The sequence below is a fragment of the Lithobates pipiens genome, unplaced genomic scaffold, assembly GCF_037356315.1.
Source record: "Lithobates pipiens isolate NorthernLeopardFrog02 unplaced genomic scaffold, aLitPip1_a1.2 Scaffold_16, whole genome shotgun sequence".
Lineage (NCBI taxonomy): Eukaryota > Metazoa > Chordata > Amphibia > Anura > Ranidae > Lithobates > Lithobates pipiens.
This window is the reverse complement of record NW_027507748.1, coordinates 544,616,347-544,641,740: the sequence shown is the minus strand read 5'-3', so window position 1 is coordinate 544,641,740 and position 25,394 is coordinate 544,616,347. Positions and strand designations below refer to the sequence as shown.

The 25,394-nt window shown below is 45.2% G+C and overlaps 1 protein-coding gene across 3 annotated transcripts in view; it reads right to left on the bottom strand.

Moving 5' to 3' along the window:
- Window positions 1–25,111, bottom strand: part of TROAP (trophinin associated protein) — a 49,657-nt gene extending 24,546 nt beyond the window's left edge. For 2 of the 3 annotated variants that reach the window (XM_077483345.1, XM_077483347.1), the window contains exons 1-8: window positions 24,952–25,111; window positions 18,850–19,158; window positions 16,941–17,157; window positions 13,232–13,392; window positions 8,708–8,801; window positions 7,644–7,747; window positions 7,415–7,560; window positions 3,713–3,777 (exon numbers count right to left, since the gene is read on the bottom strand). In XM_077483345.1, the coding sequence (XP_077339471.1) occupies window positions 3,713–3,777; window positions 7,415–7,560; window positions 7,644–7,747; window positions 8,708–8,801; window positions 13,232–13,392; window positions 16,941–17,157; window positions 18,850–19,074 (1,012 nt within the window). In that variant the 5' untranslated portion in view covers window positions 19,075–19,158; window positions 24,952–25,111. Of the gene's footprint in view, window positions 1–3,712; window positions 3,778–7,414; window positions 7,561–7,643; window positions 7,748–8,707; window positions 8,802–13,231; window positions 13,393–16,940; window positions 17,158–18,849; window positions 19,159–24,947 lie in introns of all 3 variants that reach the window. The other variant, XM_077483346.1, reaches the window with a different exon arrangement.
- Between the last annotated feature and the right edge of the window lie 283 nt (window positions 25,112–25,394).

Here is a 25,394-nt window from a genome sequence, read left to right as displayed (position 1 = left end):
CATGATACATTCTTGCATAAAAATAAAGATCTCTGAAGTACATATGTGCTTTATACTCTCAGCAAAGTATTGTATAGAGCAGAGGTAGGCAACCCCCGCACTGGTGCCGCAAATGGCGCACAAAGCCTCTTGTCGGCAGGCGACTCCCTCCCCATCAACAGAGCAGGGAAGTGTCAGTGAGACACTAATGCATTCCAATTTCAGAGTTCATCAATGCTGCACCTGCACTGAGGGGGAGGCACTGTGCCCCCACACATTGTAAAAGTTGTTCTCTAACTCTTCTGTAGCTGCGATCGTCAGCTTTTGTGATGGGGAAGAGATTGGGTGCAGTTCTGCTACAGGGAGGGTGGTCTGTTTCCACAAGAACTGTCATTGGCCACTGCTAAAGCCAATCAGTCCTGCTAGGCCCGCCCACCATCTGGAGGAAGAGGACTCGATTGGTTGCCTCTACCAATCTCAGAAAGAAGAGATTTCACAGTGATTGATAAAACCACAATCAGGTGACAGTTTGTGGAATTACTGTTGAACTTCTGGGAACTTTGTTGAAATTATTCCTGAATCTTTGCGTCACTAAGGCTGGATTCACACCTATGCATTTTTAGTGCTTTTTGCAGATTTGTACTACAGTCCATTTAACATGGTTTCCTATGGAACATGTTTTGTAGTGCAAATCTGCAAAAAGCACTAAAAATGCGTAGGTGTGAATACAGCCTTACTACTTAACCCCAGCACTCTGTTCCTTTAAGTCAGAGGCAACATTCAGCGCAATGGGGAAAAAAAAAAAAAAACACACCCAACCTTTCCTGTGGCGCAGAGCGCCACACTTTTTCTCAGCTGCGGGAGGCCCAACTTATGGTCCTGCACACAGGCCCACTGCTTTCAGAAAATGCCCCTGACCTGAGCTCATCATTGCACATCCATTCCAGATGCTTGTATGTGACATCACATACAAGCATATGAGCTGGGTCAGCAGGATGTGTGCCAGGACAGCTAAATGTGTAGAGGTCGAGCGATATATCGGCCGGCATATTGGCCGATATTTGCCGTTTTTTTAATTAATCGGCATTGGCGATTGAGCTGATAAAAAGGCCGATTTAGAACTACAGCCAACTTGGAAATGACTTCTGTAATAAAAGTCAATGCAAGTTGCCTGAGTCGTCATAGAAACTACTTTCCTCCTCTCTGGGCAGTCTGCCAAGAAAAGAGCAAAAAGATACAATGTTTACACTTGAATGAATGAACTCATCTCAGTGTGTGAGTTCTCAGTTTAACCATTTAAAGACTAAATCGTTTCTGACACTTGTTGCTTACAAGTAAAAGTCCTGTATTTTGTGCCAGAAAATCACTTAGACCCCCAAAAAATTATATATTTTTTTTTTTTTAGCAGAGACCCTAGGGAATAAAATAGCGGTTGTTGCAATATTTTATGTCACACGTCATTTGCGCAGAGGTCTTTCAAATGCATTTTTTTGGGGAAAAAAAATACACTAAATGATTAAATAAATAAATAAAAAAAAAAAAAAAAAAACCACCACACACCTTACACAGTAAAGTTAGCCCATTTTTTTTTCCATCCAAAAGTTTTGACTACCTGTTTTTATTTTATAGGCTTTCACACTGGAGCGGGCAGGCGTTGATGGTAAAATGCTGCTAGTTTTAGCAGCGCTTTACCTTCATTTTAGCGGTGCTATTCGGCTGCTAGTGGGGAGCATATAATCCAGCTAGCGGCCGAAGAAGAGGTTAAATGCGCCCGCATGCGCTTCGGCAGTGGTGCCCATTAACCACTTAAGGACCAGGCCTCTTTTTCAGATTTGGTGTTTACATGTTTAAAACTGTTTTTTTTTGCTAGAAATATACTTAGAACCCCCAAACATTTTATATTGTTTTTTTTCTAACACCCTAGAGAATAAAATGGCGGTCATTGAAATACTTTTTTTCACATCGTATTTGCGCAGCAGTCTTACAAGCGCACTTTTTTTGGAAAAAATTAACTTTTTTGAATAAAAAAATTAATAAATAATAAGACAACAGTAACATTAGCCCAATTTTTTTTTATATTGTGAAAGATCAGGGAAAGGCCGAGTAAATTGATACCCAACATGTCACGCTTCAAAATTGCGCCCGCTCGTGGAATGGCGTCAAACTTTTAGCCTCAAAAAACTCCATAAGCGACATTTAAAAAATTCTACAGGTTGCATTTTTTGCGTTACAGAGGAGGTCTAGGGCTACAATTATTGCTCTCGCTCTACCAATCGCGGCGATACTTCACATGTGTGGTTTGACCACCGCTTTCATATGCGGGCGCTACTCACGTATGCGCTCGCTTCCGTGCGCAAGCTCGTCGTGACGGGGTGTTTTTAAAAACCTTTTTTTTTCTTATTTAAATTGATTTTTACACTGTTTTAAAAAAAAAAATGGATCACTTTTATTCCTATTATACGGAATGTAAACATCCCTTGTAATAGAAAAAAGCATGGCAGGTCCTCTTAAATATGAGATCTGGGGGTCAAAAAGTCCTCAGATCTCATATTTGGACTAAAATGCAACAAAAAAAAAAAAAAAATGACATTTAAAAAAAATATATACCTTTAAGAGGTATGGGCGGAAGTGACATTTTGACGTTGCTTCCGCCCTCCTATGGTATAGAGACGAGTGGGGGCCATCTTAGCCTCACTTGTCTCCATACCCAGCTAGGGAAAGGACCGATCGCCTCCGCCAAGCGGCGGAAGGTGCGGGAGGGGGGGTGGCACCTCTCCCGCCACTGATAGCGGTGATATCGCAGCGAATCCGCTTTTGAGACCACCGTTGACGTACAGACAACCGGCGCCTGAAGAGATGGATATCTCGGTTGTGGCAGCAGCTGCTGCCGTTACCGAGATATCCCTCTTCAAAAATAGGACGTACATTGGTGTGCGCTGGCCGGTAAGTAGTTAATATCAATGGGCAGGACTGGTGGAGGAGCGGTATACACCACTCCAAACGTGCTGCTTGCAGGACTTTTTTTTTTTTTAAACATCCTGCCAGCGCATCGCCTCAGTGTGAAAGCACTCAGACTTTCGGAGAGCCGTTTTGCAGGCACTTTACAGGCGCTATTTTTAGCCCAAAAGCGCCTTTAAAAAAAAAAAAAACGCCCCAGTGGGAAAGGTGTCTGTTAGGTTTTATGAGATGAAGTGGGATAAAAAAATAAAAATAATAAAAATAAAATCAAAATCTAACATGTCGGCTGCCATGATTTCTAAAAATCGGCATTGGCCGGAGAAAAACCCATATCGGTGTCCCATTTCTGCTTCCTTTCACCACTCTGCATGTCACAGATGAGCAGAGGGTACACCAGTGGGGACAAACGAGCAGGAGTGTACAGCGGTGAGGCATATTTGCAGTGGTGGGGTCAGATGAGCAGGGTGGTACAGTGGTGAGGGCAGATGAGCAGGGTGGTACAGTGATCTGAGGTGCGAAGGTGCAGGAATTGGGGCTGATCTGAGGTGTGAGTGCAGGATGTTAATGTCTCACTACTAAAATAGTTTACAACACGTGTTTGAGTGTGTGAAGTTGACATTTTTGTTATAGAATCGGCACGCTCAATTTCTTTGAAAATATTTTTTCGGCACGCTGTGTTCAAAAGGTTGCCTACACCTGGTATAGCGCAAAAGGAGAAAAAAAAATAATAATTTTTTTAAAAACTCCCTGCCATGGAACTTATCTGTATTCTTACCTGTGTTTTTCACCAAGTCTTTATTCCCTGCAGTGTCATTTACTTCTGTGGAAGAGGTTTCACACCTGGGATGAACGAATAAAAATGTATATCACATAGTAGATAAAAATGTATTTAGTTTCATTTGCCAACCAGGCCTTTTCTGGCACTTTTTGTTTACAACTTTAAATCAGTAATTTTTGGTAGAAAATTAACTTAGAACCCCCAAACTTTTGTTGCCCATATGTCACACGGCATTTGTACATAGTTTTTTCAAACGCAATTTTTTGAAAGAGAAAAAAATAAAAAATAAATAAAAAATAAAAAAAACTTTAACCACTTCAACCCCAGAAGGATTTACCCCCTTAATGACCAGGCCATTTTTTGAGATACGGCACTGCACCACTAACTGACAATTGCACGGACCTGCGACACTGTACCCCAAAATTTAGGTCCTCCCCCCCCCCCCACCACACAGAGGTTTCTTTTGGGAGGTATTTGATCACCTCTGCAGTTTATTTTTTGCGCTATAAACAAAAAAGGACTGACAATTTTGAAAAAAAAAAAAAAACACACTTCCTCGCTTCAAGCCCCGGGCACAACTCCCTTCTAGAGAGTGTTTCCGATATCTACTAATCTACCATTTTTTACAATCAACTATGGACCCTGGTTCTGAACTGGACTCCATGTCCGTATTTGAGGAAATATGCGACTCAGACTCCCACGCCCCAGGCATCATTTGCCGCCTCTACTCTCACCTCACTTCCCTCCCGACCGCTATCCCACAATATGCACATCAATGGGCCAATGACCTTTCGATAGAGCTGGACCCTGAAGATTGGGCCAGAATTTGGGATAATACTAGAATATCCTTCTCAGAACATTGCCGCCCTCGAAGCAAGTTACAAAGTCCTTATGCGATGGTATTTAGTGCCAGTCCGGATTGCCAAATTCTTATCGTCATACTCCCCAAACTGCTTCCGAAACTGTGGAGAGAGGGGCACCCACCTGCATATCTGGTAGACCTGTCCCATAGCACATGACTTCTGGGCGACAGTGTTCCAGATGAACTCAAAATTGTTTCGGGACATTTTTAATCCCGAGCCGTCGTTGGCCCTCCTCAATAACCTCCCTACAGACCTCACTAAGGCACAACAACGACTGTTTTTACAAGTCACCACAGCGGCTAAGCAGACCATCGCTAGGTCATGGAAAAGCCCTACCTTACATATAGCCGAAGTTAAGAATAGGGTCACCCGGGCGATGGTCCACAGTAAGATTGAAGCCACTATAGTGGATAAGATCCCCCGTCACATTAGAATATGGCAACCTTGGATCGATCATTTCCTACCCCCAAATTTTGATGACCACCTAATGGCACTATGATCTGCATTACTGTACCAAAGATCTAAAAACACATCAATGTGGGTCCGCATGGGCGGCCCGGCCTTCTCCTCTCCTCCTTGTCCTCTTCCCAAGCCTTACTCATCTTACCTGGTTTTCTTCCCTTCTTTTACTTCCTTCTTCTCTCTCCCATTACCCCCTACCTTCTCTACACTTCTGGTTGACATGTACGTTTACCCGTAAGGTTTAGCTCTTTTGATCCTCCCAACTGAACATTGTAACCCTGTTTTGTACGGTTTACCTCGGTTGAGGCTTTAGCCACTTATTGTTTGTATCTCACGAATGTTCACAGTTACGAGAAATGCGCAGGTTAATTGTGCTTTGACTTATAGTCTTCTACTGTTATGCATGTATAATTTCTTTACCGTTGAACTAACGTGTCTGTGCATATCGCATTAAGCTACACCTATGTTGCATTCTTGCTGTACTGTACTTGTTACCAATAAAACTTTTGAAAAAAAAAAAAACCCCACACAACACAATATTTACTTTTTGCTATAATAAAAAAAAAAAAACAAACACACTCATCATTTTCTTAATTAGCTTAGGCCAATATGTATTCTGCAACATCTTTTTGTTAAAAAAAAAAAAAAAAAAAAAAACACGCTATCGCCATATATTGATTGGCTTGGGCAAAAGATATAGCGTCTACAAAATAGGGAATATATTTATGCCATTTTTTTTTCTAGTAATGGCAGTGATCAGCGGGACTGCGATATTGCGGCTGACACTTTTTTGGGACCAGTGACATTATTACAGCGATCAGAGCTAAAAATAGCCCCTGATCACTGTATAAATGACATTGGCAGGGAAGGAGTTAACACTAGGGGGCGATCAAGGGGTTATGTTTTCCCTAGGGAGGTGCTTTTAACTGTGGGGGGGAGTGGAGTAGAGCGAGAGCACTATTCCTGATCACTAGGAACAGACACACTCTCTGTACAGGGATCTCCAGAACAGGGATCTGTTTGTTTACAGCCAGAATGGGGATCTGTCAATCTGTGGAGCGATGGTGGGTGGCCGGCGGATGTCACGGCTGCCGGTGGCGCGTGCACCCACTATAGCCATTAAATGGCCCACTGTACCAGTACAGCGATTCACGTAGCCGAGCCAACCTGCGGTGGCTGGATGGGAAGCATAAAACACACCCCACCATATATACCCCAATTTGTGTAAAACATGAAAGAGGATGCCACGCTTTAAAAATTGCGCACACTCATGGAATGATGATAAACTACGATACCTAAACTCAGACGGTTTAAATGACAGGTTACCTGTTTAGTTATAGAGGAGATCTAGCACTAGAACGTTTGCGGCAATATCCCACGTGCACGACTTACAAATGTGTTTGCTTCCAACCACAAGCACAGAGGAATGGAGGCCACTTTAGAAAAAAAAAAAAAAAAGTGATCACTTTTATTCCTTACAAGGAATGTAACCATCCCTTGTAATAGAAATAAGGGATGTCAGGGCCTCTTAATGGAGAGATCTGGGTTGAATAAGTCCCCAAATCTCTGCTCTACCTTTAATAGCAAAATATCCCCCAAAAAATAAAAGGAACAAGAGAGCGGTTTACTTGTGCCCTGTACCGGAACGGACGACGTTGCTCCAGTTCACCAAGACCATGGAGGTGAAGCAGATGATCTGGTTTCTAGGAACCTCTTTGGTTATCCGTGCGACTCGTGGGATCAAGGGTTTTTGCCTTTTACTTCTACTTTAAATTGCCAACTAAGCCCAAAACCTCTTTCAAATGAATATGTTTTTTCACAAGTTGAAAAAACACACACACACACACACACACACACACACACACAATAGCTGTGGGACTACAGTGGCACGATATCCCCTCCCAAAATTTCAGTTTGAAACATCAAAGTCACGCAATGTTGCCACAGGGGGATTATACTGTAAAATAAGCAAATAAATGAGCAATCCAGTAACAAGAATATAAACGCGTTCATGGTGGCCTTGTGAGCAGGTCAAGGACGCAGCCCTACGGAAAAATCTCACTACTGGATGAGTTAGCCTTCAGGCACAGTCAGTACAGATTTTCTATTTTAGCCCTTGTTCATACTGCAATGTTGAAGCAAACATTCCTGCGTGACTTCAGTGTGGCTTGCAAACGACAGAAGTCAATGCAAGTCATGTTGAAGTCACACCAAAAATAGTGCAGGAACTTGAGTCTCACCGACTAGAACGGTTCCACTGCCGTTATGGGGTGCGACTTGTCACGCGACTGAACTCTCAGGTCGCATGAAAAGTCGTGGCAGTGGGCTAAATGAAGGCGATACTCATGAAACGGGAAACAGAGCGAAAACATACTGCTGTGCTGAGAGTACAGTGCTGGTCTCATCAGTTTTCGCAGGAAGAGAGGTCAGTTTTGTCAAATTGTCTTGTGTGGTGAGTGAACAAGAAGTTTCTTCAGATGTTGGCACATGTGGGTTCATCTGCTGTAACACTGGATTTTCCTATAAAGGAACAAAGCACAAAATTTGATTTACTAGTTTGTAAAAAATATATTAAGTGAAGAACACTCAAAGCAAATACAAACCTGTGGGTGAAGCTCATCTTTCTTCAATCCTCCAGGCTCTTTTACAGAGGTTTCAGGGATAGGGTTCCTATTCTGCATTCTAAACAAAGGCTTTTGTTCATAAGCTGAAGGACAATGAATACTGTTAGACTAAGCAGCATTAGGAAGGTCACAGTACATCAAGCAAGTGATGGTCATTTCACTGGTTGGGCTGACTAAACTTATTTCTCCTGAAAAAACATCAGGGGCAAGACAGACAAGCACTGAAAGTTTCTAAAGGTTGTGGTTTTTTTTTGCTTTTTAAATAACATGTTATACTTAACCACTCTGTGCAATAGTTTTGGTTTCCCCGCTGGCAGTCCTGGCTCCTCCCCCCTGCTGAATGCCCCCGATAGCAAGCTGCTGGCTCGCTCCCAAGTCCAGCTTCTGTAAATAGACAGTGTCCATTCACACACGCAGCGCGGCTTGGTCCTTGCCCCCCCCCCCCACCACCCTCTCATTGGCTATGAGTAACAGCAGCAGGCCAACGGCTTCCACTGCTGTGCGAGGAGAGGGAGAGACCAGGGCTCAGCCACTGCTCTCATGCACATCACTGGATCGAGATAGGGAAAAGTATTGGGGGGGGGGGATTTTATCAGGGAGCTGCACCCAGATGTTTTTGATCTTAATGCAGAATACATTAATGGGGGAAAAAAAAAAAAAAGTTAAGAGTTATCGTAAGTTTGTAGGCTTTTCATTTTATTGCGTAGAAGTTTCACTTAAAATGAAACCAGTCATATGATTACCTCAAAGTCTCAATCATGGCTCCTTTTCCAGTGCTGGGGCCTACCAGGGAGTTGCTTGTGCTGGGACAAACACGCCACATGGTGCGATTCTTAAGAGGCGTTTACTAAACCACTCAAGAGCCAAAAGATGACAGTGTAGAGAAGATAGGAAAGCAATGTTTGACCCAATATAATGGAATTTATCATTTAAAAGTGAAGCTATACTTGCAGATGTACAATACTTAAGCATCTACGTGGAATACACACACACACACACACACAATTTGCGTTTCCCATTATGCACACTATTTTCCCACATACCTTTAACAGTCATCTTGGAAAAGCAGGACATCCTATCCATATTTGAAGGCACAGTTTGGCAATTTGGCACCGTGTACATTGAGCTTCTGATCATCTACATTGTTAAAGAATATAAGGTGCTAAAATAAGCAACACACAATAACATTCAATAATACCTGCCTACACAGAAAGATACACCTACACATCGTATACCCTCTTCAGTCTAAAAAGAAACGCTTTTCAAGTTGTTGCAACTATCTTTCCTCTCTGCACAAGCATGGATTCTTAAACGCCCGTTTTGCATTTAAAATTTGAGGCTAACTTCACATTTTTTGCAGTGTGGTAATGTACAACAAGAAGGAAAGCTAGGCAATTAATATTTTCCGAAGGATGGTAGCCTCCATATTTATTTATTTATTTATTTAAAGCGGAGCTCTACCCAAAAAGGGAAGTTTTCGCTTTAAGCACTCCTCTGCAGTGCACACCTGGAAGCTGCAGGCTATCACAGCCGGGTACCCACCCTTGCAATGCCTGCGCTGTGAGGGAAAGAGGTGGGCGGCCAAATTGCTGGACCGTGGGACAGGCGAGTGTGCGTTTATTAAAAGTCAGCAACTACACTTTTGTAGCTGCCTACTCTGCTTTAAAGTAAAAGTTTCCTTTAATACATACAGTGACAATATTAACATGCACTCTGAGGCTACAGGTCGTGTCATAAATTATGACACACACACACACACACGTACGTGCTTTCCAGTGTACAGAACATTACTGGCTACAGGTACTGCTACAGTCATACGAGTATACTCCGCTGTAAGGATTACATGCCATAAAATGTTTTAAACAGCGGCTTAGAAGTCTTTTAATATAATAAAAAAAATAAGGGCCTAAAACTGATATGTATAAAAAGGATAAAGTACACCTTTAAAAGAAAAAAAAATAAATGTTTTTTTTTCTTTTAATTATTTGTTTTTAGAATCATACTTACCTAGTTGGATGCAGCATTGATCTGATGCTGTATCTGTCCCCTGGTGCCTCTAGCAATGAGAGCTGAGCAATTGAACATCACTGATCGCTCGGTTCTTACAGCTCTGCTCCTCTCCACACTCACTGGAGCGGTGGGCTGTAGAGGGGTTGGAGAAGCCAGGTCAAGTTCTCAGAGGCTTAGCCACGTGCCGGTCCAGACATGCGGGAGGATCCAGACTCTATTGTTGCGATCTTGCCCAAGCCTGGACCGGCTCTGTGATGTCAGCCGACAGCAGGCTTCAGCCTGTATGCTGAAAATGGGACACAGGAGTACAGAATAAACTGCACTCCTGTGATCCACAGGAGAAGAAGTACAGCCAAATGAGCTTTGGAATAAATTGCAATACTTTTTTGCAATGCTTTTTTGTGGTCTTACAAAAGGCACTTTTTTTTTTTTTTAAAGACACCAGTAAAATTAGGCCAATTTTTTTTTATATATTGTGAAAGATGTTACGCCGAGTAAATTGATACCCAACAGTCATGCTTCAAAATTGCGCCCGCTCGTGGAATGGCGTCAAACTTTTACCCTCAAAAATCTCCATAAGCGAAATGTGCATGTTTTGCGTTACAGAGGAGCTCTATGGCTAGAATTATTGCTCTCGCTCTACCGATCGCAGCGATACCTCACGTGTGGTTTTACTACCGTTTTCATATGCGGGCGCTACTCACATATGCGTTTTATATGTGTATATGTGCAGAGGTAGGCTTTTGGCCGATACTACTTGCTATCTTCCCACATCTGCTTTTATGCTTTTGTGCAGTAATTGTTTATTTTTTTTCAAATCTGCTATCTTTACTATTTTTATCTTTTCTCAAATAATGGACGCCTTAAAATGGGGATATACACCCTTGCTGTTTTCTACAAATATTCATTACTTTTTCCATTTTTTTTCTGTTTTTCTTTTCTAACTGGCACACCCCCTTGTTCAGCCTCAAATCGCCTGTTGCATGGGACTTATGGGTATCTGCTTCACGTTTACCTTTTGGATGAATTCTGCTAAAAAATGTGGAACACTCTACCAATGTACTTTGTTAGATTATGTATGGTTTCTTGTATTTGTATATGCTTATATGTCTCTCTCCCCCCCTCTTTTTTGTAGAACAGCTACTAAGCTCCCGATGAAGCATTCACAAGCGTGTTACTACATACCATACACTGTTGCAGGACTAATATGATGTTTGGTATCATTTTTTCTGCTGTTTTAGAGAGTAAAAGCAAAAAACACAGTTTTGCATGTATTGACTTTGCAAAATAATGTTTTAATGAAAATTCCCTTTTGTATCTTGCGTTTAATAAATGATTATGTTATTTTTATAATTGGTGCCTACAAAGTCCATTCTTTCTCCTTGCGAGTGTTTTTTTTTTTCAAAATTTTCGCTCTTTTTTCACTTATGTCGCAAAAAATTAAAAACCCAGTGGCGATTAAATACCACCAAAAGAGCTCTATTTGTATGAAAAAAAAATGTTGTTTGAGTAGTGTTGCATGACTGAGTAATTGGCATTCAAAGTGTGAGAGCACTGAAAGCTAAAAATTGGTCTGGGCAGGAAGGGTGTTTAAAGCGGGAGTCCACCGGGACTCCGCGTTTTTTTTTTTTTTTTTTTTTTTTTTTAAAGCCAGCAGCTACAAATACTGCAGCTGCTGACTTTTAAAATAGTGACACTTACCGGTCCAGCACGCCCGCGATGTCGGCACCCGAAGCCGATCTGTAGATCGTCACTCGGGTGCAGCCGCCGCCATCTTGGGTATGGTAATCAGGAAATGGAGCCTTTCGGCTTCATTTCCCGGTGCCCTACTGCGCATGCGCGAGTTGCGCTGCGCAATAAGGACGGTCCCCGCTGCCTCTGGGATCTGTGCGTTTCCCAGCAGGCAGCGGGGCACTTGCGGAAGGGGGCGGGCACTTGCGGAAAGGGGCGTAATCTACGCCCCTTTCCGCAGACAGCTATCCCGGAAGTGGGTGCAGTTACCTGGATTATTCCGATGAGCGGAAGGTCCATTTTAGGGTGGACCTCCGCTTTAAATGTCCTGTATTGAAATCCACTATGGGCGGAAATTACATTTTGCAATGGTATGGAGAGGGCCATCTTCCCCTCAGTCAGCTCCATACCACAGAGGGGAGCGGACGCAATCGCCTCTGCCGTTCGGGTAAGCGGCAGAGGGCACCGGAGCATGGAGGGAGGGGGGGCCCTCTCCCGCCACCAATAAAAGTAATCTTGCAGCGAATCTGCCGCAGAGATCACTTTTATCTGAAAGTGGACCGCCCGCTTAAGAGGATAAAGGGGTTAGGCAGCTAGCCATAACAACAATATTCCTCTTCAAAGTGCAAACTAGAGCTTCAACTAACAATTAATTTGTCTGTCGACTAATCTATCGATTATTTTTTCGATTAGTCAACGACTATCCGATTATTATTATTTTTTATTTACCTAGTTTTTTTTTTTTTTGATTAGCTAATTAATCCTTTGGATAACCTTACAAAAAAATAAAGTACATAAAAAAAAAAAAAAAAAGTAAGATAAAAGAATAGAACTCTGTGTGTGTTTGTATATATTCTTACCTTTTTTATGTACTTATTTTTTGTAAAAGATAAAAGAATTATACACACACACACACACACACACACACACACTTATCTTAAATTTATATTTTCTGTTCAGAAGTTCATGAATGTTTATTTATTTTTTTGCAATGTTGTTTTCTTTTTTAAGGGGGAGTGTTTTGTTCTTTATTATTTATTTTTTTTACAATTTTTTTTTTTTTTTTATCAGCCCTGTTGGGGGGACTATGGTGAGATATCAGGGGTCTTAACAGACCTCTGACATCTCCCATTTGAGACAGGGAAAGGGACTGGGGACACAGATTTCCCAGTCCCTTTCTCTGCAGCCTCTGCTGTACTGATAACGAATGGAGAAGACAGCGGCTTCTCTCCATTCATTAACTGAGACATCATAATCACAGGCGGTTACAGTTTCAGTTATGTGAATGGACAGAGTCAGTGGTTACTGACTCTGTCCATTCTGAAAACGAAGGAGCGGCAGCACGGAGGGGGAGAAGAGAGGGGGGCAGCACCACGGACGGGGACACAGAGAAAAGAGGGGGGGGGCGGCAGCATGGAAGGGGACACAGAAGAGAGAGGGGGATGGCAGCACGGAGGGGGAGAAGAGAGCGGGAAATACTGAGCACTGTGACGCATCGACGCCCTGCACGCACGTCGACGTAATCGATTACGTCGACTTGTCATGGCAGCTCTAGTGCAAACGTATAACAACGGCGGGCGGTCCGTAAGTGGTTAGTACACATTAATAAGCCAACATGGGAACGAAGTCTAAATAGTAGTGGGTAGAACAGGGAATCATTGAACATAAATGCAATGCAAAAACCTTCTTTATCCAAAGTACATTTTCAAATATGGCCCTCCCTTTGAAACACTATCCAAATAAAGAGATTTTTCACACAGGACACACACACACACACACACACACACACACCTTATGACTACAAACATGTAAATTCCTTCTCTTACCATGTTCTTGCTGCTGTTGAGTGGGTGAGCAATTGATGATGCTCTCATAGGTACCCTTTGCGCCAAGCTAACTTTGCCAACAGGGGCAGCAGACACACCGATATTTGAAAGGATGCTTGCCAGTGCAGCTGGATCAGCTTTAAAATCCACCTCAGAACCACCTGAAGAAAAATGAATGCTTACATCTTGTGCATTTTCAAGTATGGTTTGCGCCAAATTAATAGTTTATAAAAAATTTTGATACCTATATAGAATCTACTACACAAAGTGTATTTTTCGACATATTTTTGGTAAAAAAAAAAAAAAAAAAAAAAGCGATTGATTGGTTTGCGCAAAAGTTATAGCGTTTACAAAATAAGGGATAGTTTTATGGCATTTTTATTTTTCTAGTAATGGCAGCGATCTTTATTGTGACTGAGACATTATGGCGGACACATCGGACATTTTTCACACATTTTTGGGACCACTGTCATTTATACAGCAATCATTGCTATACAAATGCAGTGATTCCTGTATAAATGTCACTGGCAGTGAAGGGGTTAACCAGTGGGTGGCAGTGTAGGGGTTAAATGTTCCTAGGGGTGTGGGCTCTCTTTTAGTGAACACTGATCTCTGCTCCAATCACATGAAGCAGAGATCAGCGTCACTTGTTGCTAGGCAGAACGGGGAGATGCTGTCTACAACGTCATCTCCCAGTTCAGCCGCCCCGTGAGACGATCGCAGGTATGCATGCAGTGATAGAGTCCGTGGGACCCGCGAGCGGACTCACGGGGGTCCCGCCCAGCACGGCGGCGCACTCGCGATGGCAGGGCGGCATTTAAGATTGGACGTACCCGTAGTATGTCTGCCCGTGCCATTCTGCCGACGTACATCGGCGTGCGCTGGTCGGGAAGTGGTTAAAAAATAAAAAACACAATCATTTTATACTTTCCTCCTCTGTGTAAGGGTTTTGCACAAAGCGGCCCCGATCCTCCTCTTCTGGGGTCCCCCTGCGGCGCTCCTGACTTCTCTTCTCAGAGAGTTACTTTCCATGGGGGCACGCTCTCGAGTCCTGCTGCTGCGTCCATTGACAAAGGACATCAGGACTCAGCCCCGCCCTGGCTCCCTTGTCACTGGATTTAATTGACAACAGTGGGAGCCAATGGTTCCCGCTGCTATCAATCTATCCAACGAGGACCAGAGACAGCAGCTGGAGCTGCTGTACTCGTCCCTGTTGCTGGAACAGTCGGGTTCAGGTAAGTAAAAAGGTTGGCTCTGGGGGGGGGGGGGGGGCAGCTGCACCACAAACATTTTTTCACCTTAATGCATTAAGGTGAAAAACCAAGTGTTTACAACCCCTTTAATGTGTTAAGCTGCACTATCACCTAGAGCTGCACAATTAATCGTTAAAAAAAAAAAAAAAATTATGTGATCTCGATTCACCCCCTCCCCCCGATCTCTCCTGCAGAGTATGCGGATTCTTTCATATAAACAAGTGGAATGACTATCTGCTCAATCAGCTGTCAAAAGAAAACATCCGGGCAGTCTGCCAGGTCTTTAACTTGAAACATTGTAACCAAGCTCACCTTGGTGAAAGAAAATCGAATGCAGCCACCATGTCTAAGAATTGGTGAGCAGCAATATAATAAAATGTTTACTTTGGGGTTTAATAATGCTGCAAGTCTTCCTACTGTTTAGTAGGGTCACACTTCTCGCTGATCAGTATTGGAAAGTATTCAAGAAGCTCTACTGCACTTGTCAAAAAACGCAGCACCCCAGGCCATTTCATGTGGCCCTTGCAGCTCCCCTGCAGCTGCAGAGCCCCCATGTCTCCTCCCTCATTTTATCTCAGCAGTCAGATGAGGAAAACAGAACTCTCTACCAGACCCTGCAGTCAGCTAACGCCAACCCTCTACTGGTCCTCCTCCAGATCCTGCACGGATTCCCGACTCTGCCCCCAGCAGCACATAGTAAAGGGGTGCAGTGGAATTATAAGGGAGGACTCAACTTCTGACAGTGGGGGTGGGGGGGTGGGGCCACAAGAAACTTTATTGAACATTGCTCAGACAAAATACCATGGCAGAACCATGTTCTATTCAAGCAGTTACCAATAAAGTTTCTTGTGGATGATACCAGCAGTGTGCAACCCTCCTTTTCATAATAAACAGGAGTGTTAAGTGGGCTCTGTTCCGGTCTTCACCTACCCTTCACAGCTTAAAGACCCCATACACACTATTAGATTTTCTGCATATTTTTGTCTTCAAATTTACCAAAATCCTGTAGCGCAAGGGCCTGCCTGATTGCATACAAATTGAAACTCTTATGCCCTGGACACACAATTGGATTTTCCAACAAAACCACAGATTTTTTCTTCGAAGTATGCTGGCTCAAACTTGTCTTGCATACACACAGTCACGCAAAGGTTGTCGGAAATTCCAAACGTCAAGAACGCAGTGACATACAACACGTACGACGGGACTATGAAAAGGAAGCTCAATAGCCAGTGCGCCACTCGTACTTTATTCTGAGCACGCATGGAATTTTGTGCGTCAGAAGCTCAGAATTTGAGAACCTGCTCTCAAACATTTGTTTGCGGAAATTCCGACAGCAAGCATATGGAGCATACACACGGTCGGACTGTCCAACAACAAGCTCACATCGAACATTTTCCGTCGGAAATTCTGATCACGTGTACGTGGCATTAAGGTTTGACCTCATATTATATGGTTTTGGTAAATCTGAAGACAAAAATCTGCTGAAAATCTAATAGCGTGTATGGGGTCTAAGTCATTACTAAAACTAGCAATCAAATGCAGAGGAAATTTTTTAATATGATAAAAGAGAGATAAACAAAAATACACACACACAAAAAAAAACGGCCCTTTGAGAGCAACCATATCGCTGCATTTGCAGGTAACAAAGAGCCATTTTAAACCCCTACCCTGACAAGTTTCATTTGAAGTCTTTTACCATCTTCAGCCTATTGACATACAACACAGATAGATACAGCACTTACACTTTTTCCACCTTATAGTACTTCACTAGATTACACAGACATGGACATTTATGACACAGATGCAATCCAGCATCTCTGCAAAGTCTCTGCAACATGTTTACAGTGCAAGCCAACTGCTACAGATTACTGAAGATGAGATTTTCACTCTAAATAGATGAAGTAGCAAGAAATGGTCAGATTTATTCTGATACAGTGCGATTTTAGAGCAGCCAAAAGGAGGACATTTTGACTCAGCGGGAACCATGTAATGAATGTGTTGCGCAAGTTTTACCGATTCTAAATAGCGATGCCTTGCTATGTGACAGAATTGATAACTATTCCCCAGGTAATTATTCCTATTACAGGTACACACACCTGAGCAAAACACACGGACTACATACAAATGTGACACATATGGGGGTTGATTTACTAAAACTGGAGAGCGAAAAATCTTGTAAAGCTCTGCATGGTAGCCGATCGGCTTCCAGCTTCAGCTTGTTCAATTACGCCTGAAAACCTGGAGCGTCTTTGGTGGAAATCAAATTCAGGATCCTGAGGCTACAATACAACCACTTAGCCACCCTTCTGCAGCACAGATAACTTTTGGCCTAAATATTACTAGTTTGTTCTATTCTATTTAGCTACTTCAATGATACATATTTAGCTACTTCAGTGATACTACATATTTACTGAATGGAAATTAATAAAGACATGAGCATTACAAAGACTACATACCCTTTACAGCACTGGATTCCTTTTTGTTTTGGCCAAGAACTACATCTGTTAGGGGTTCCCGTATTTTGTGACTTGCTGGAGAATTACAAGATTGTTGCCCACTCAACGATGCTCCAGAATTGCTCACATCTGGAACTTTTACTCGGGGGCGTTCTCCCCTCTGTGAAAAGTTGAAAGGCTGGGGACGTGTGCAAGATTTTTTGCATATGGCTTTTCCCTGGTTAAAGTAAAACACAAAATATCAGGAAGACATAAAAACACAATTAGAGCATATGTAATGTTTAGAGTGACAATTTTTTTTAGGTTATATTTAGTCAATATACAAATATGCAGCACTAAACATTCTGACATAACCATGTGATTCCCAGCTGTCATACCATAATACTAGGAAGTAGCGCAATCCCTTGAAAAAGGTATGACGGAGTATTTTTGTGTCTTATAACTCAGCAGCTTTCGGTTATATAGTTACTGACTTGTATGAAGGACAAGGATAGAATATAAATATAACTCACACACATATAGGCATCCGGCTTACTAGATCCCAACTACATGAACTAGAATCAACTCCAAAGAAAATAAAGGCTAAAAAGGGTTTACAACTAGGATTCAGCGTGCACACTCGACAGGTATACATGTAGACCCAATGATTGACAATAATTCTATCTAAAATTATATATATTTTATATATATATATATATATATATATATATATATATATATATATATATATATATATATATATATATATATATATATATATATATATATATATATATATATATACACACACACACACACACACACACACACACACACATACATATATACACACACAGTCCATTCCTCATCGGTGCCACGCGGCATAAAAAAGAAAAGAAAAAAACCGAAAAAAAATAGTAATCGGCGAGTACTTGGGAATTTTTTTTTTTTTTTTTAAAGTATTGCTACTTGTACGCAGTCTTAAAGATGTATCAATGCAACCCTAGTTAAAAACCTAAAGCAGGAGTTCCATCCACCCGTCTGTCCAGCAAAGTTTTAAAACATGAAATGCTGGAAAACAGAATATTGTATCAAATACTTACCGTAATCCTCCTTTGCTGGTGCCAATCCATGGCAGCATACTACTGCATGTATGCTGGCTTCAGGAAAACAGAAAATTGTATAAAATTTTCTTTCAGGCCATAAATCCATGGCAGCATACATGTGGTAGTGTGCTGCTAGGCTGATGCTAGGAAAAAAAAAAAATACATATATATGGGCATCTTGTTTTACAGGCTGGATTTAGATTAGCCTGGACCAAACGCTGACTGGGTCACTTTAAATAGACAGATTAAAGAGGAAGTAAACCCTGATGGGTTTACTTCCTCTTTTTTTCCCTGCAAAGGTAAAGCATAATGGACTACTATGCATCGCATAGTAGCTCATTATGTGTCACTTACCTGACACAGGAGCCAGCGAAGTCGCCGCTGATCCCTGTAGTCCGCCGCGTCCATCTTGCTGGTGGCGTCTCGCAGCTCCGACCAATGACAGCGGCGAAGCCGCGATGACGTCACTCCCGCGCATGCGCACGGGAGTCGCGCCTCGCAGCTCCGCCGCTGTCATACGGCGAGGCCGCGATGACGTCACTCCCGCGCATGCGCACGGGAGTCGAAAAATTTGGCAAATCCATTCTTGGACTTGCCGCATTTAGTGTGCATGCGCGCCGCTGTCTACGGCGCATGCGCCGTAGACAGCGGTGCCCATTTTCGGGCAAATATCTCCTAAACCATATAGGTTTAGGAGATATTTCTTGGACCTACAGGTAAGCCTTAATCTAGGCTTACCTATAGGTCCAAGTTGTTTGGAAGGGTTTACTTCCCTTTTAATGCCATGTGGCTAAAAACATTTCCTAGATTTGCTCTCATTTTACCCTTTGAAAATGATTTTGCCAGCTCTGATGCATCTTTTGGAAATCCGGAGGTACGCTGGTTTTGGACAGAACTGGAAGCTTGCTTTTCGTTGGCCCATGTGGCTCTGTATTCTGTATGGTTTGCTTTTGCTTGTTTTGCTGAAGACATGCTGAAGACGTCACACAATTCTCTTTTCCTTTTCCCTTTTTGGATACATCCGTAGGACCATCATCGTATGACTGCATTTCCAAACAAGTGTAGGTGCCAATTATAAGTTGAAAAAGCCACTAAGGTCCTTCTCCAAACAAAAGAATTTGAACAAACAAGACCTATAGGAAAATTAAAACCACATATAATATTCCAAATATCCTCTGTACACTTTTCATAACACTGACAGCAATAGCACAGAGTTGTCAATGGAAACATATTTGCAGGCATCTCTTACTGTAACACAAACAGGAAAATATTTTGGAATTAGAGAAAGAAATAGGAGAGCGACAACAGCTACTACAGAAACCACATACATAATACTACCACAGATTTAGAGTCTGCATATACTGCAATGTGTGCTGGCATGCAGTGCTGTGGTTTTAACATGCAGTATTTTGCACTAATACTTAAAGTGGTAGTACACTCTGAAAAGGAAAAAATTAGCCAGACCCCATGCACATTAATGTCATAATGTGCTAGTATGAATTGCATGCTGGCACATTATGACAGACATAGCTTTAAAACAGGGCTGTGGAAATTAAAGATTAATTCCTCGATTCATTTTTTTGATCGATCAAAATTCTTTTGATCGGTACTCACCTCTCCGCCGACTTCCGGGTCTTCAGAGAGTTCTGTTGGAGATCCGGTGGCGTCACAGACATCAAAGTAACTGGACTCCTCCCCCCTTCCCCAAGTGCCTCCACCTGCCAGCGAAGGGAGAGGAGTCTGGTGACGTCAAAGTTCTGATTGAATGCAACGTGTACGGGGGAGGAGCTACGCATGACGTCACCCGCTGCTGCCCTACAGAACTAACACAATTGTTGGCTTTACATGCTGTGTTTTTATCATCTTTATGTTTGTAATCAGAGTCTTCAAATGGGAAATGCGATATTACTTAAGAAACAAGGCCTGAGGTGTGCCATGGCCTGGATGGTCAGTATGCCTGAAAAGAGGGCATACCCTGAATGTAAGAATAAGAAAAAATACTATGAGTATGAGTGACAAAACTGGGGGAAACGGGTGGGTGGGCACCTAGAAAACACCAACCCTGGCCCTGACAGAGGAGGAGGGTTAAATAGTCTCTCAGACTCCTCCCACAAATACAGGCTGGCCTACGGCCAGCCTTCCCACTTGTAATCGGAGTCTTCAAGTGGGAAATGCAATATTACTTAAGAAACAAGGCCTGAGGTGTGCCATGGCCTGGATGGTCAGTATGCCTGAAAAGAGGGCAAAAAGACACAAGTTTAGGTGGAAAAGGGAAGGTAAAGATCCCATCCATAAAATGACGTATGCCCAAACGCCAACAGTAAGTAACCGGTAAGTATCCGATGTGAGAGTAGAACCCACCAACTCCTGACCTGGAGATGAGAAGGAACCCCCTTAGAGCCTGCAAGCTACGCAAACCCAATTTAACGTCCCGTGAAGGATAGGATGAGCCTGATGCCCAAGGTAACCCAGACATGAGAATGAACTGCTTGTGAATGAGAGGATACGTGGGGAAAAGGGAGCAAGGGCTGACCTGAGGAACCCCTGCAAGAAGATGGCTGAGCAGGCTGAAAATACCTACAACGGACACCAGCAGTAGCACCATGAAACACCCCCCCGGCCTACCCATACCTGGTAAGAGGAAGTGAGAGGGTGAGTGCCAAAAATACAAGTGATACGAGAGGAAAAGCTGGCTGCCCGATGGATGCGATGGAGTAGGTGCCATGGCAATGAGCATCATCAACATGGAGACACGAAGACAGACTGGTCCCACCGGATGCGAACAGGTCATGCTTCAGCCTAAGACCTATCAACCAAGACCGAATCCTTAACCGAGGAAGGAGAGACAGACTCCAACCCAGGGAAATAAGTTCCATGGCATGTTACAGCCATGCCCAAGTGACTGAAGCGCCCCCCCCCCCCCCCGGAACAGACCGGGGATCAGCAAAGATGACTGGACCGATGTCCCTGAGCAGTACTCCAGGCAACCTCCTAGACACAAGCTCGGAGCCGAGAGTGGAATCCAGAATCATGACGACGACGCCCAAAAAAACCTACCACCTAAGGACCGTGGCTAGGACACACCCTGACTATACATCCCTGGGCGGTAACCAGGGCCTCAACACAACAGGACATCAACTGAAGAAAATTGACGACTGCTTCTGACCTAAGGGTGAACCCAGTGGCGAAACGATATCAGCACCAATCCGCTAGCCCCCCCCCCCCCCCCAACAACAGCCGGGCTGAAGGAAGTGTTTGCAAGCACGGTCAGACAGACAATCAGACATGAGAACAACAACGCCCCTCTGCCTACCTAAGAATGAAACATGAGCAGAAATGTCAAGACCACTGCGCGTACATGAACCTGACGACAGACCCCCCCCCCCTTGTGTAAGTGGCAAGTGAGCCTGAGTAACCTGCAGCGCAGAGACAGGTAATTAACTGGAAACTCGGGGCTAGTGTACCCACAGGCCGTGGTGGGTAGTCGTAAGGATGTGGTGAATGAAACATGCATCGTATGACGTATGGAATAGGGGCGAGAAGATTGTGGACAACAATCAATTAACAAACGAAACCTCGGCCCGTATGGATCTGTAGACGTGACAGATCCCGATGTGCGAGCCCTAGCTAACTGACCCCGGTACAAACATGAACATAGATACGATGAGACATGACAATCAATGAAGACAAAGTCATAAGTGAACAACGCCCTTCTGAGAACTCTGAGGCCAAACGCCGAGGTTGAAACACTATGACAGAAATGCTGGGCAGAAACGCTATGACAGAGATACTGACAGAAAAATTGTCACGACAACGCCATGACAGAAATGCTAAAAGTTAACCTGGGTAGAACGATATGACTAAAAATCCAGGGGCAGAGCCGCGGTGACAGAAAAAAAAACGCTGGCAAAACACTGTGACAGAAAAAAAACGCTGGCAAAACGCTATGACAGAAAAAAAACGCTATGACAGAAAACCCTATGGCAGAAAATTGCTGGTGGAAGCTACCACAGAGACACCCGGGCTGACCACAATATATATATATATATATATATATATATATATATATATATATATATATATATATATATATATATATATATATAGTGGGGGGGGAGCACTACTCCTCCAGCTGACGCCAATGGGGGGGCACTACTTCCTCCAGTTGACGCCAATGGGGGGGGGGGCACTACTCCCTCCAGTTGACGCCAATGGGGGGGGCACTACTCCCTCCAGTTGACGCCAATGGGGGGGGGGGGGGCACTACTCCCTCCAGTTGACGCCAATGGGGGGGGGGGGGGCACTACTCCCTCCAGTTGACGCCAATGGGGGGGGGGGGGCACTACTCCCTCCAGTTGACGCCAATGGGGGGGGGCACTACTCCCTCCAGTTGACGCCAATGGGGGGGGGCACTACTCCCTCCAGTTGACGCCAATGGGGGGGGGCACTACTCCCTCCAGTTGACGCCAATGGGGGGGGGCACTACTCCCTCCAGTTGACGCCAATGGGGGGGGGCACTACTCCCTCCAGTTGACGCCAATGGGGGGGGGGCACTACTCCCTCCAGTTGACGCCAATGGGGGGGGCACTACTCCCTCCAGTTGACGCCAATGGGGGGGGGGCACTACTCCTCCAGTTGACGCCAATGGGGGGGGGGGCACTACTCCTCCAGTTGACGCCAATGGGGGGGGGGGCACTACTCCTCCAGTTGACGCCAATGGGGGGGGCACTACTCCTCCAGTTGACGCCAATGGGGGGGGGCACTACTCCAGTTGACGCCAATGGGGGGGCACTACTCCTCCAGTTGACGCCAATGGGGGGGGGCACTACTCCTCCAGTTGACGCCAATGGGGGGGGGGGGCACTACTCCTCCAGTTGACGCCAATGGGGGGGGGGGCACTACTCCTCCAGTTGACGCCAATGGGGGGGGGGGCACTACTCCTCCAGTTGACGCCAATGGGGGGGGGGGGCACTACTCCTCCAGTTGACGCCAATGGGGGGGGGGGGCACTACTCCTCCAGTTGACGCCAATGGGGGGGGGAACTACTCCTCCAGTTGACGCCAATGGGGGGGGGCACTACTCCTCCAGTTGACGCCAATGGGGGGGGGCACTACTCCTCCAGTTGACGCCAATGGGGGGGGCACTACTCCTCCAGTTGACGCCAATGGGGGGGGCACTACTCCTCCAGTTGACGCCAATGGGGGGGGGGCACTACTCCTCCAGTTGACGCCAATGGGGGGGGGCACTACTCCTCCAGTTGACGCCAATGGGGGGGGGCACTACTCCTCCAGTTGACGCCAATGGGGGGGGGCACTACTCCTCCAGTTGACGCCAATGGGGGGGGGCACTACTCCTCCAGTTGACGCCAATGGGGGGGGGCACTACTCCTCCAGTTGACGCCAATGGGGGGGGGCACTACTCCTCCAGTTGACGCCAATGGGGGGGGGGGCACTACTCCTCCAGTTGACGCCAATGGGGGGGGGGGCACTACTCCTCCAGTTGACGCCAATGGGGGGGGCACTACTACTCCAGCTGACACCAATGGGGGGGGCACTACTACTCCAGCTGACACCAATGGGGGGGCACTACTACTCCAGCTGACACCAATGGGGGGGCACTACTACTCCAGCTGACACCAATGGGGGGGGCACTACTACTCCAGCTGACACCAATGGGGGGGGGCACTACTACTCCAGCTGACACCAATGGGGGGGGGCACTACTACTCCAGCTGACACCAATGGGGGGGGGCACTACTACTCCAGCTGACACCAATGGGGGGGGCACTACTACTCCAGCTGACACCAATGGGGGGGGCACTACTACTCCAGCTGACACCAATGGGGGGGGCACTACTACTCCAGCTGACACCAATGGGGGGGGGCACTACTACTCCAGCTGACACCAATGGGGGGGCACTACTACTCCAGCTGACACCAATGGGGGGGGCACTACTACTCCAGCTGACACCAATGGGGGGGCACTACTACTCCAGCTGACACCAATGGGGGGCACTACTACTCCAGCTGACACCAATGGGGGGGGCACTACTACTCCAGCTGACACCAATGGGGGGGGCACTACTACTCCAGCTGACACCAATGGGGGGGCACTACTACTCCAACTGACACCAATGGGGGGGCACTACTACTCCAGCTGACACCAATGGGGGGCACTACTACTCCAGCTGACACCAATGGGGGGGGCACTACTACTCCAGCTGACACCAATGGGGGGGGCACTACTACTCCAGCTGACACCAATGGGGGGGGGCACTACTACTCCAGCTGACACCAATGGGGGGGGCACTACTACTCCAGCTGACACCAATGGGGGGGGCACTACTACTCCAGCTGACACCAATGGGGGGGGCACTACTACTCCAGCTGACACCAATGGGGGGGGGGCACTACTACTCCAGCTGACACCAATGGGGGGGGGCACTACTACTCCAGCTGACACCAATAATGGGGGGCACTACTACTCCAACTGACACCAATAATGGGGGGGCACTACTACTCCAACTGACACCAATAATGGGGGGGCACTACTACTCCAACTGACACCGATTGGGGGGCACTACTACTTCAACTGACACCAATGATAGGGGGGGCCCACTACTCTGACACCAATGGGGCACAATTTCTGCCACTTATGTCATAACTCTGACAGCATCAATAAGGCCCTATTCCTCCCATTAAAACCAATGCTGTGGCATTTCTTGCTTCCACTGATCACAGTTAAAAATCTAGGACAGTGAAGTGGCCCCTTGATTGGCGAGCTCTGCCATAGAGGAGGAGGAAGGAGAACACCAGGCCCACACGAGTGCAGGGTGAGGTATGGCTCCATTGTCCTGGGCCAGGTTCCCATACACACCTACATATATACACATACACACAATGCTGGCTCTACAGAAGGAATACATACACAGCGGACCGTCCCCACTCGTCGGCACATGGAGCTAGGCTCTGCTCCGGGCCCAGCACCGGTCTCGGCCCCGACAAGCCCCAGCACTCAGCTGATAACACGGCCCTTCCACAACTTTCGCAGTTCGTAAAAAGCAGCAACCTCTGATTGGGTAACTGGCTAGCATAAACTAAGTACGACAAAGCCTGGCTAACCAATGGGAAACATGAAAAAGACGTGACGGCATCAAGTAGGCGGGTTATCAACATGTAACATAAGCTTGATTGGGCATCGGAATGAAAAGATCTTATTACCCTGGAAACCGTTAGGGCGGACTTGAGGGAATGACACAGAAAGTGCTGGGTGAAAGAGGCGCATGCTCAGTGAGATTCTTGAAGCCCGAGACGCCATGATTGTAGTTTGTCGGTAGGGCAATGTTCGGTAGTTGAGAAGTATCTCTGAAA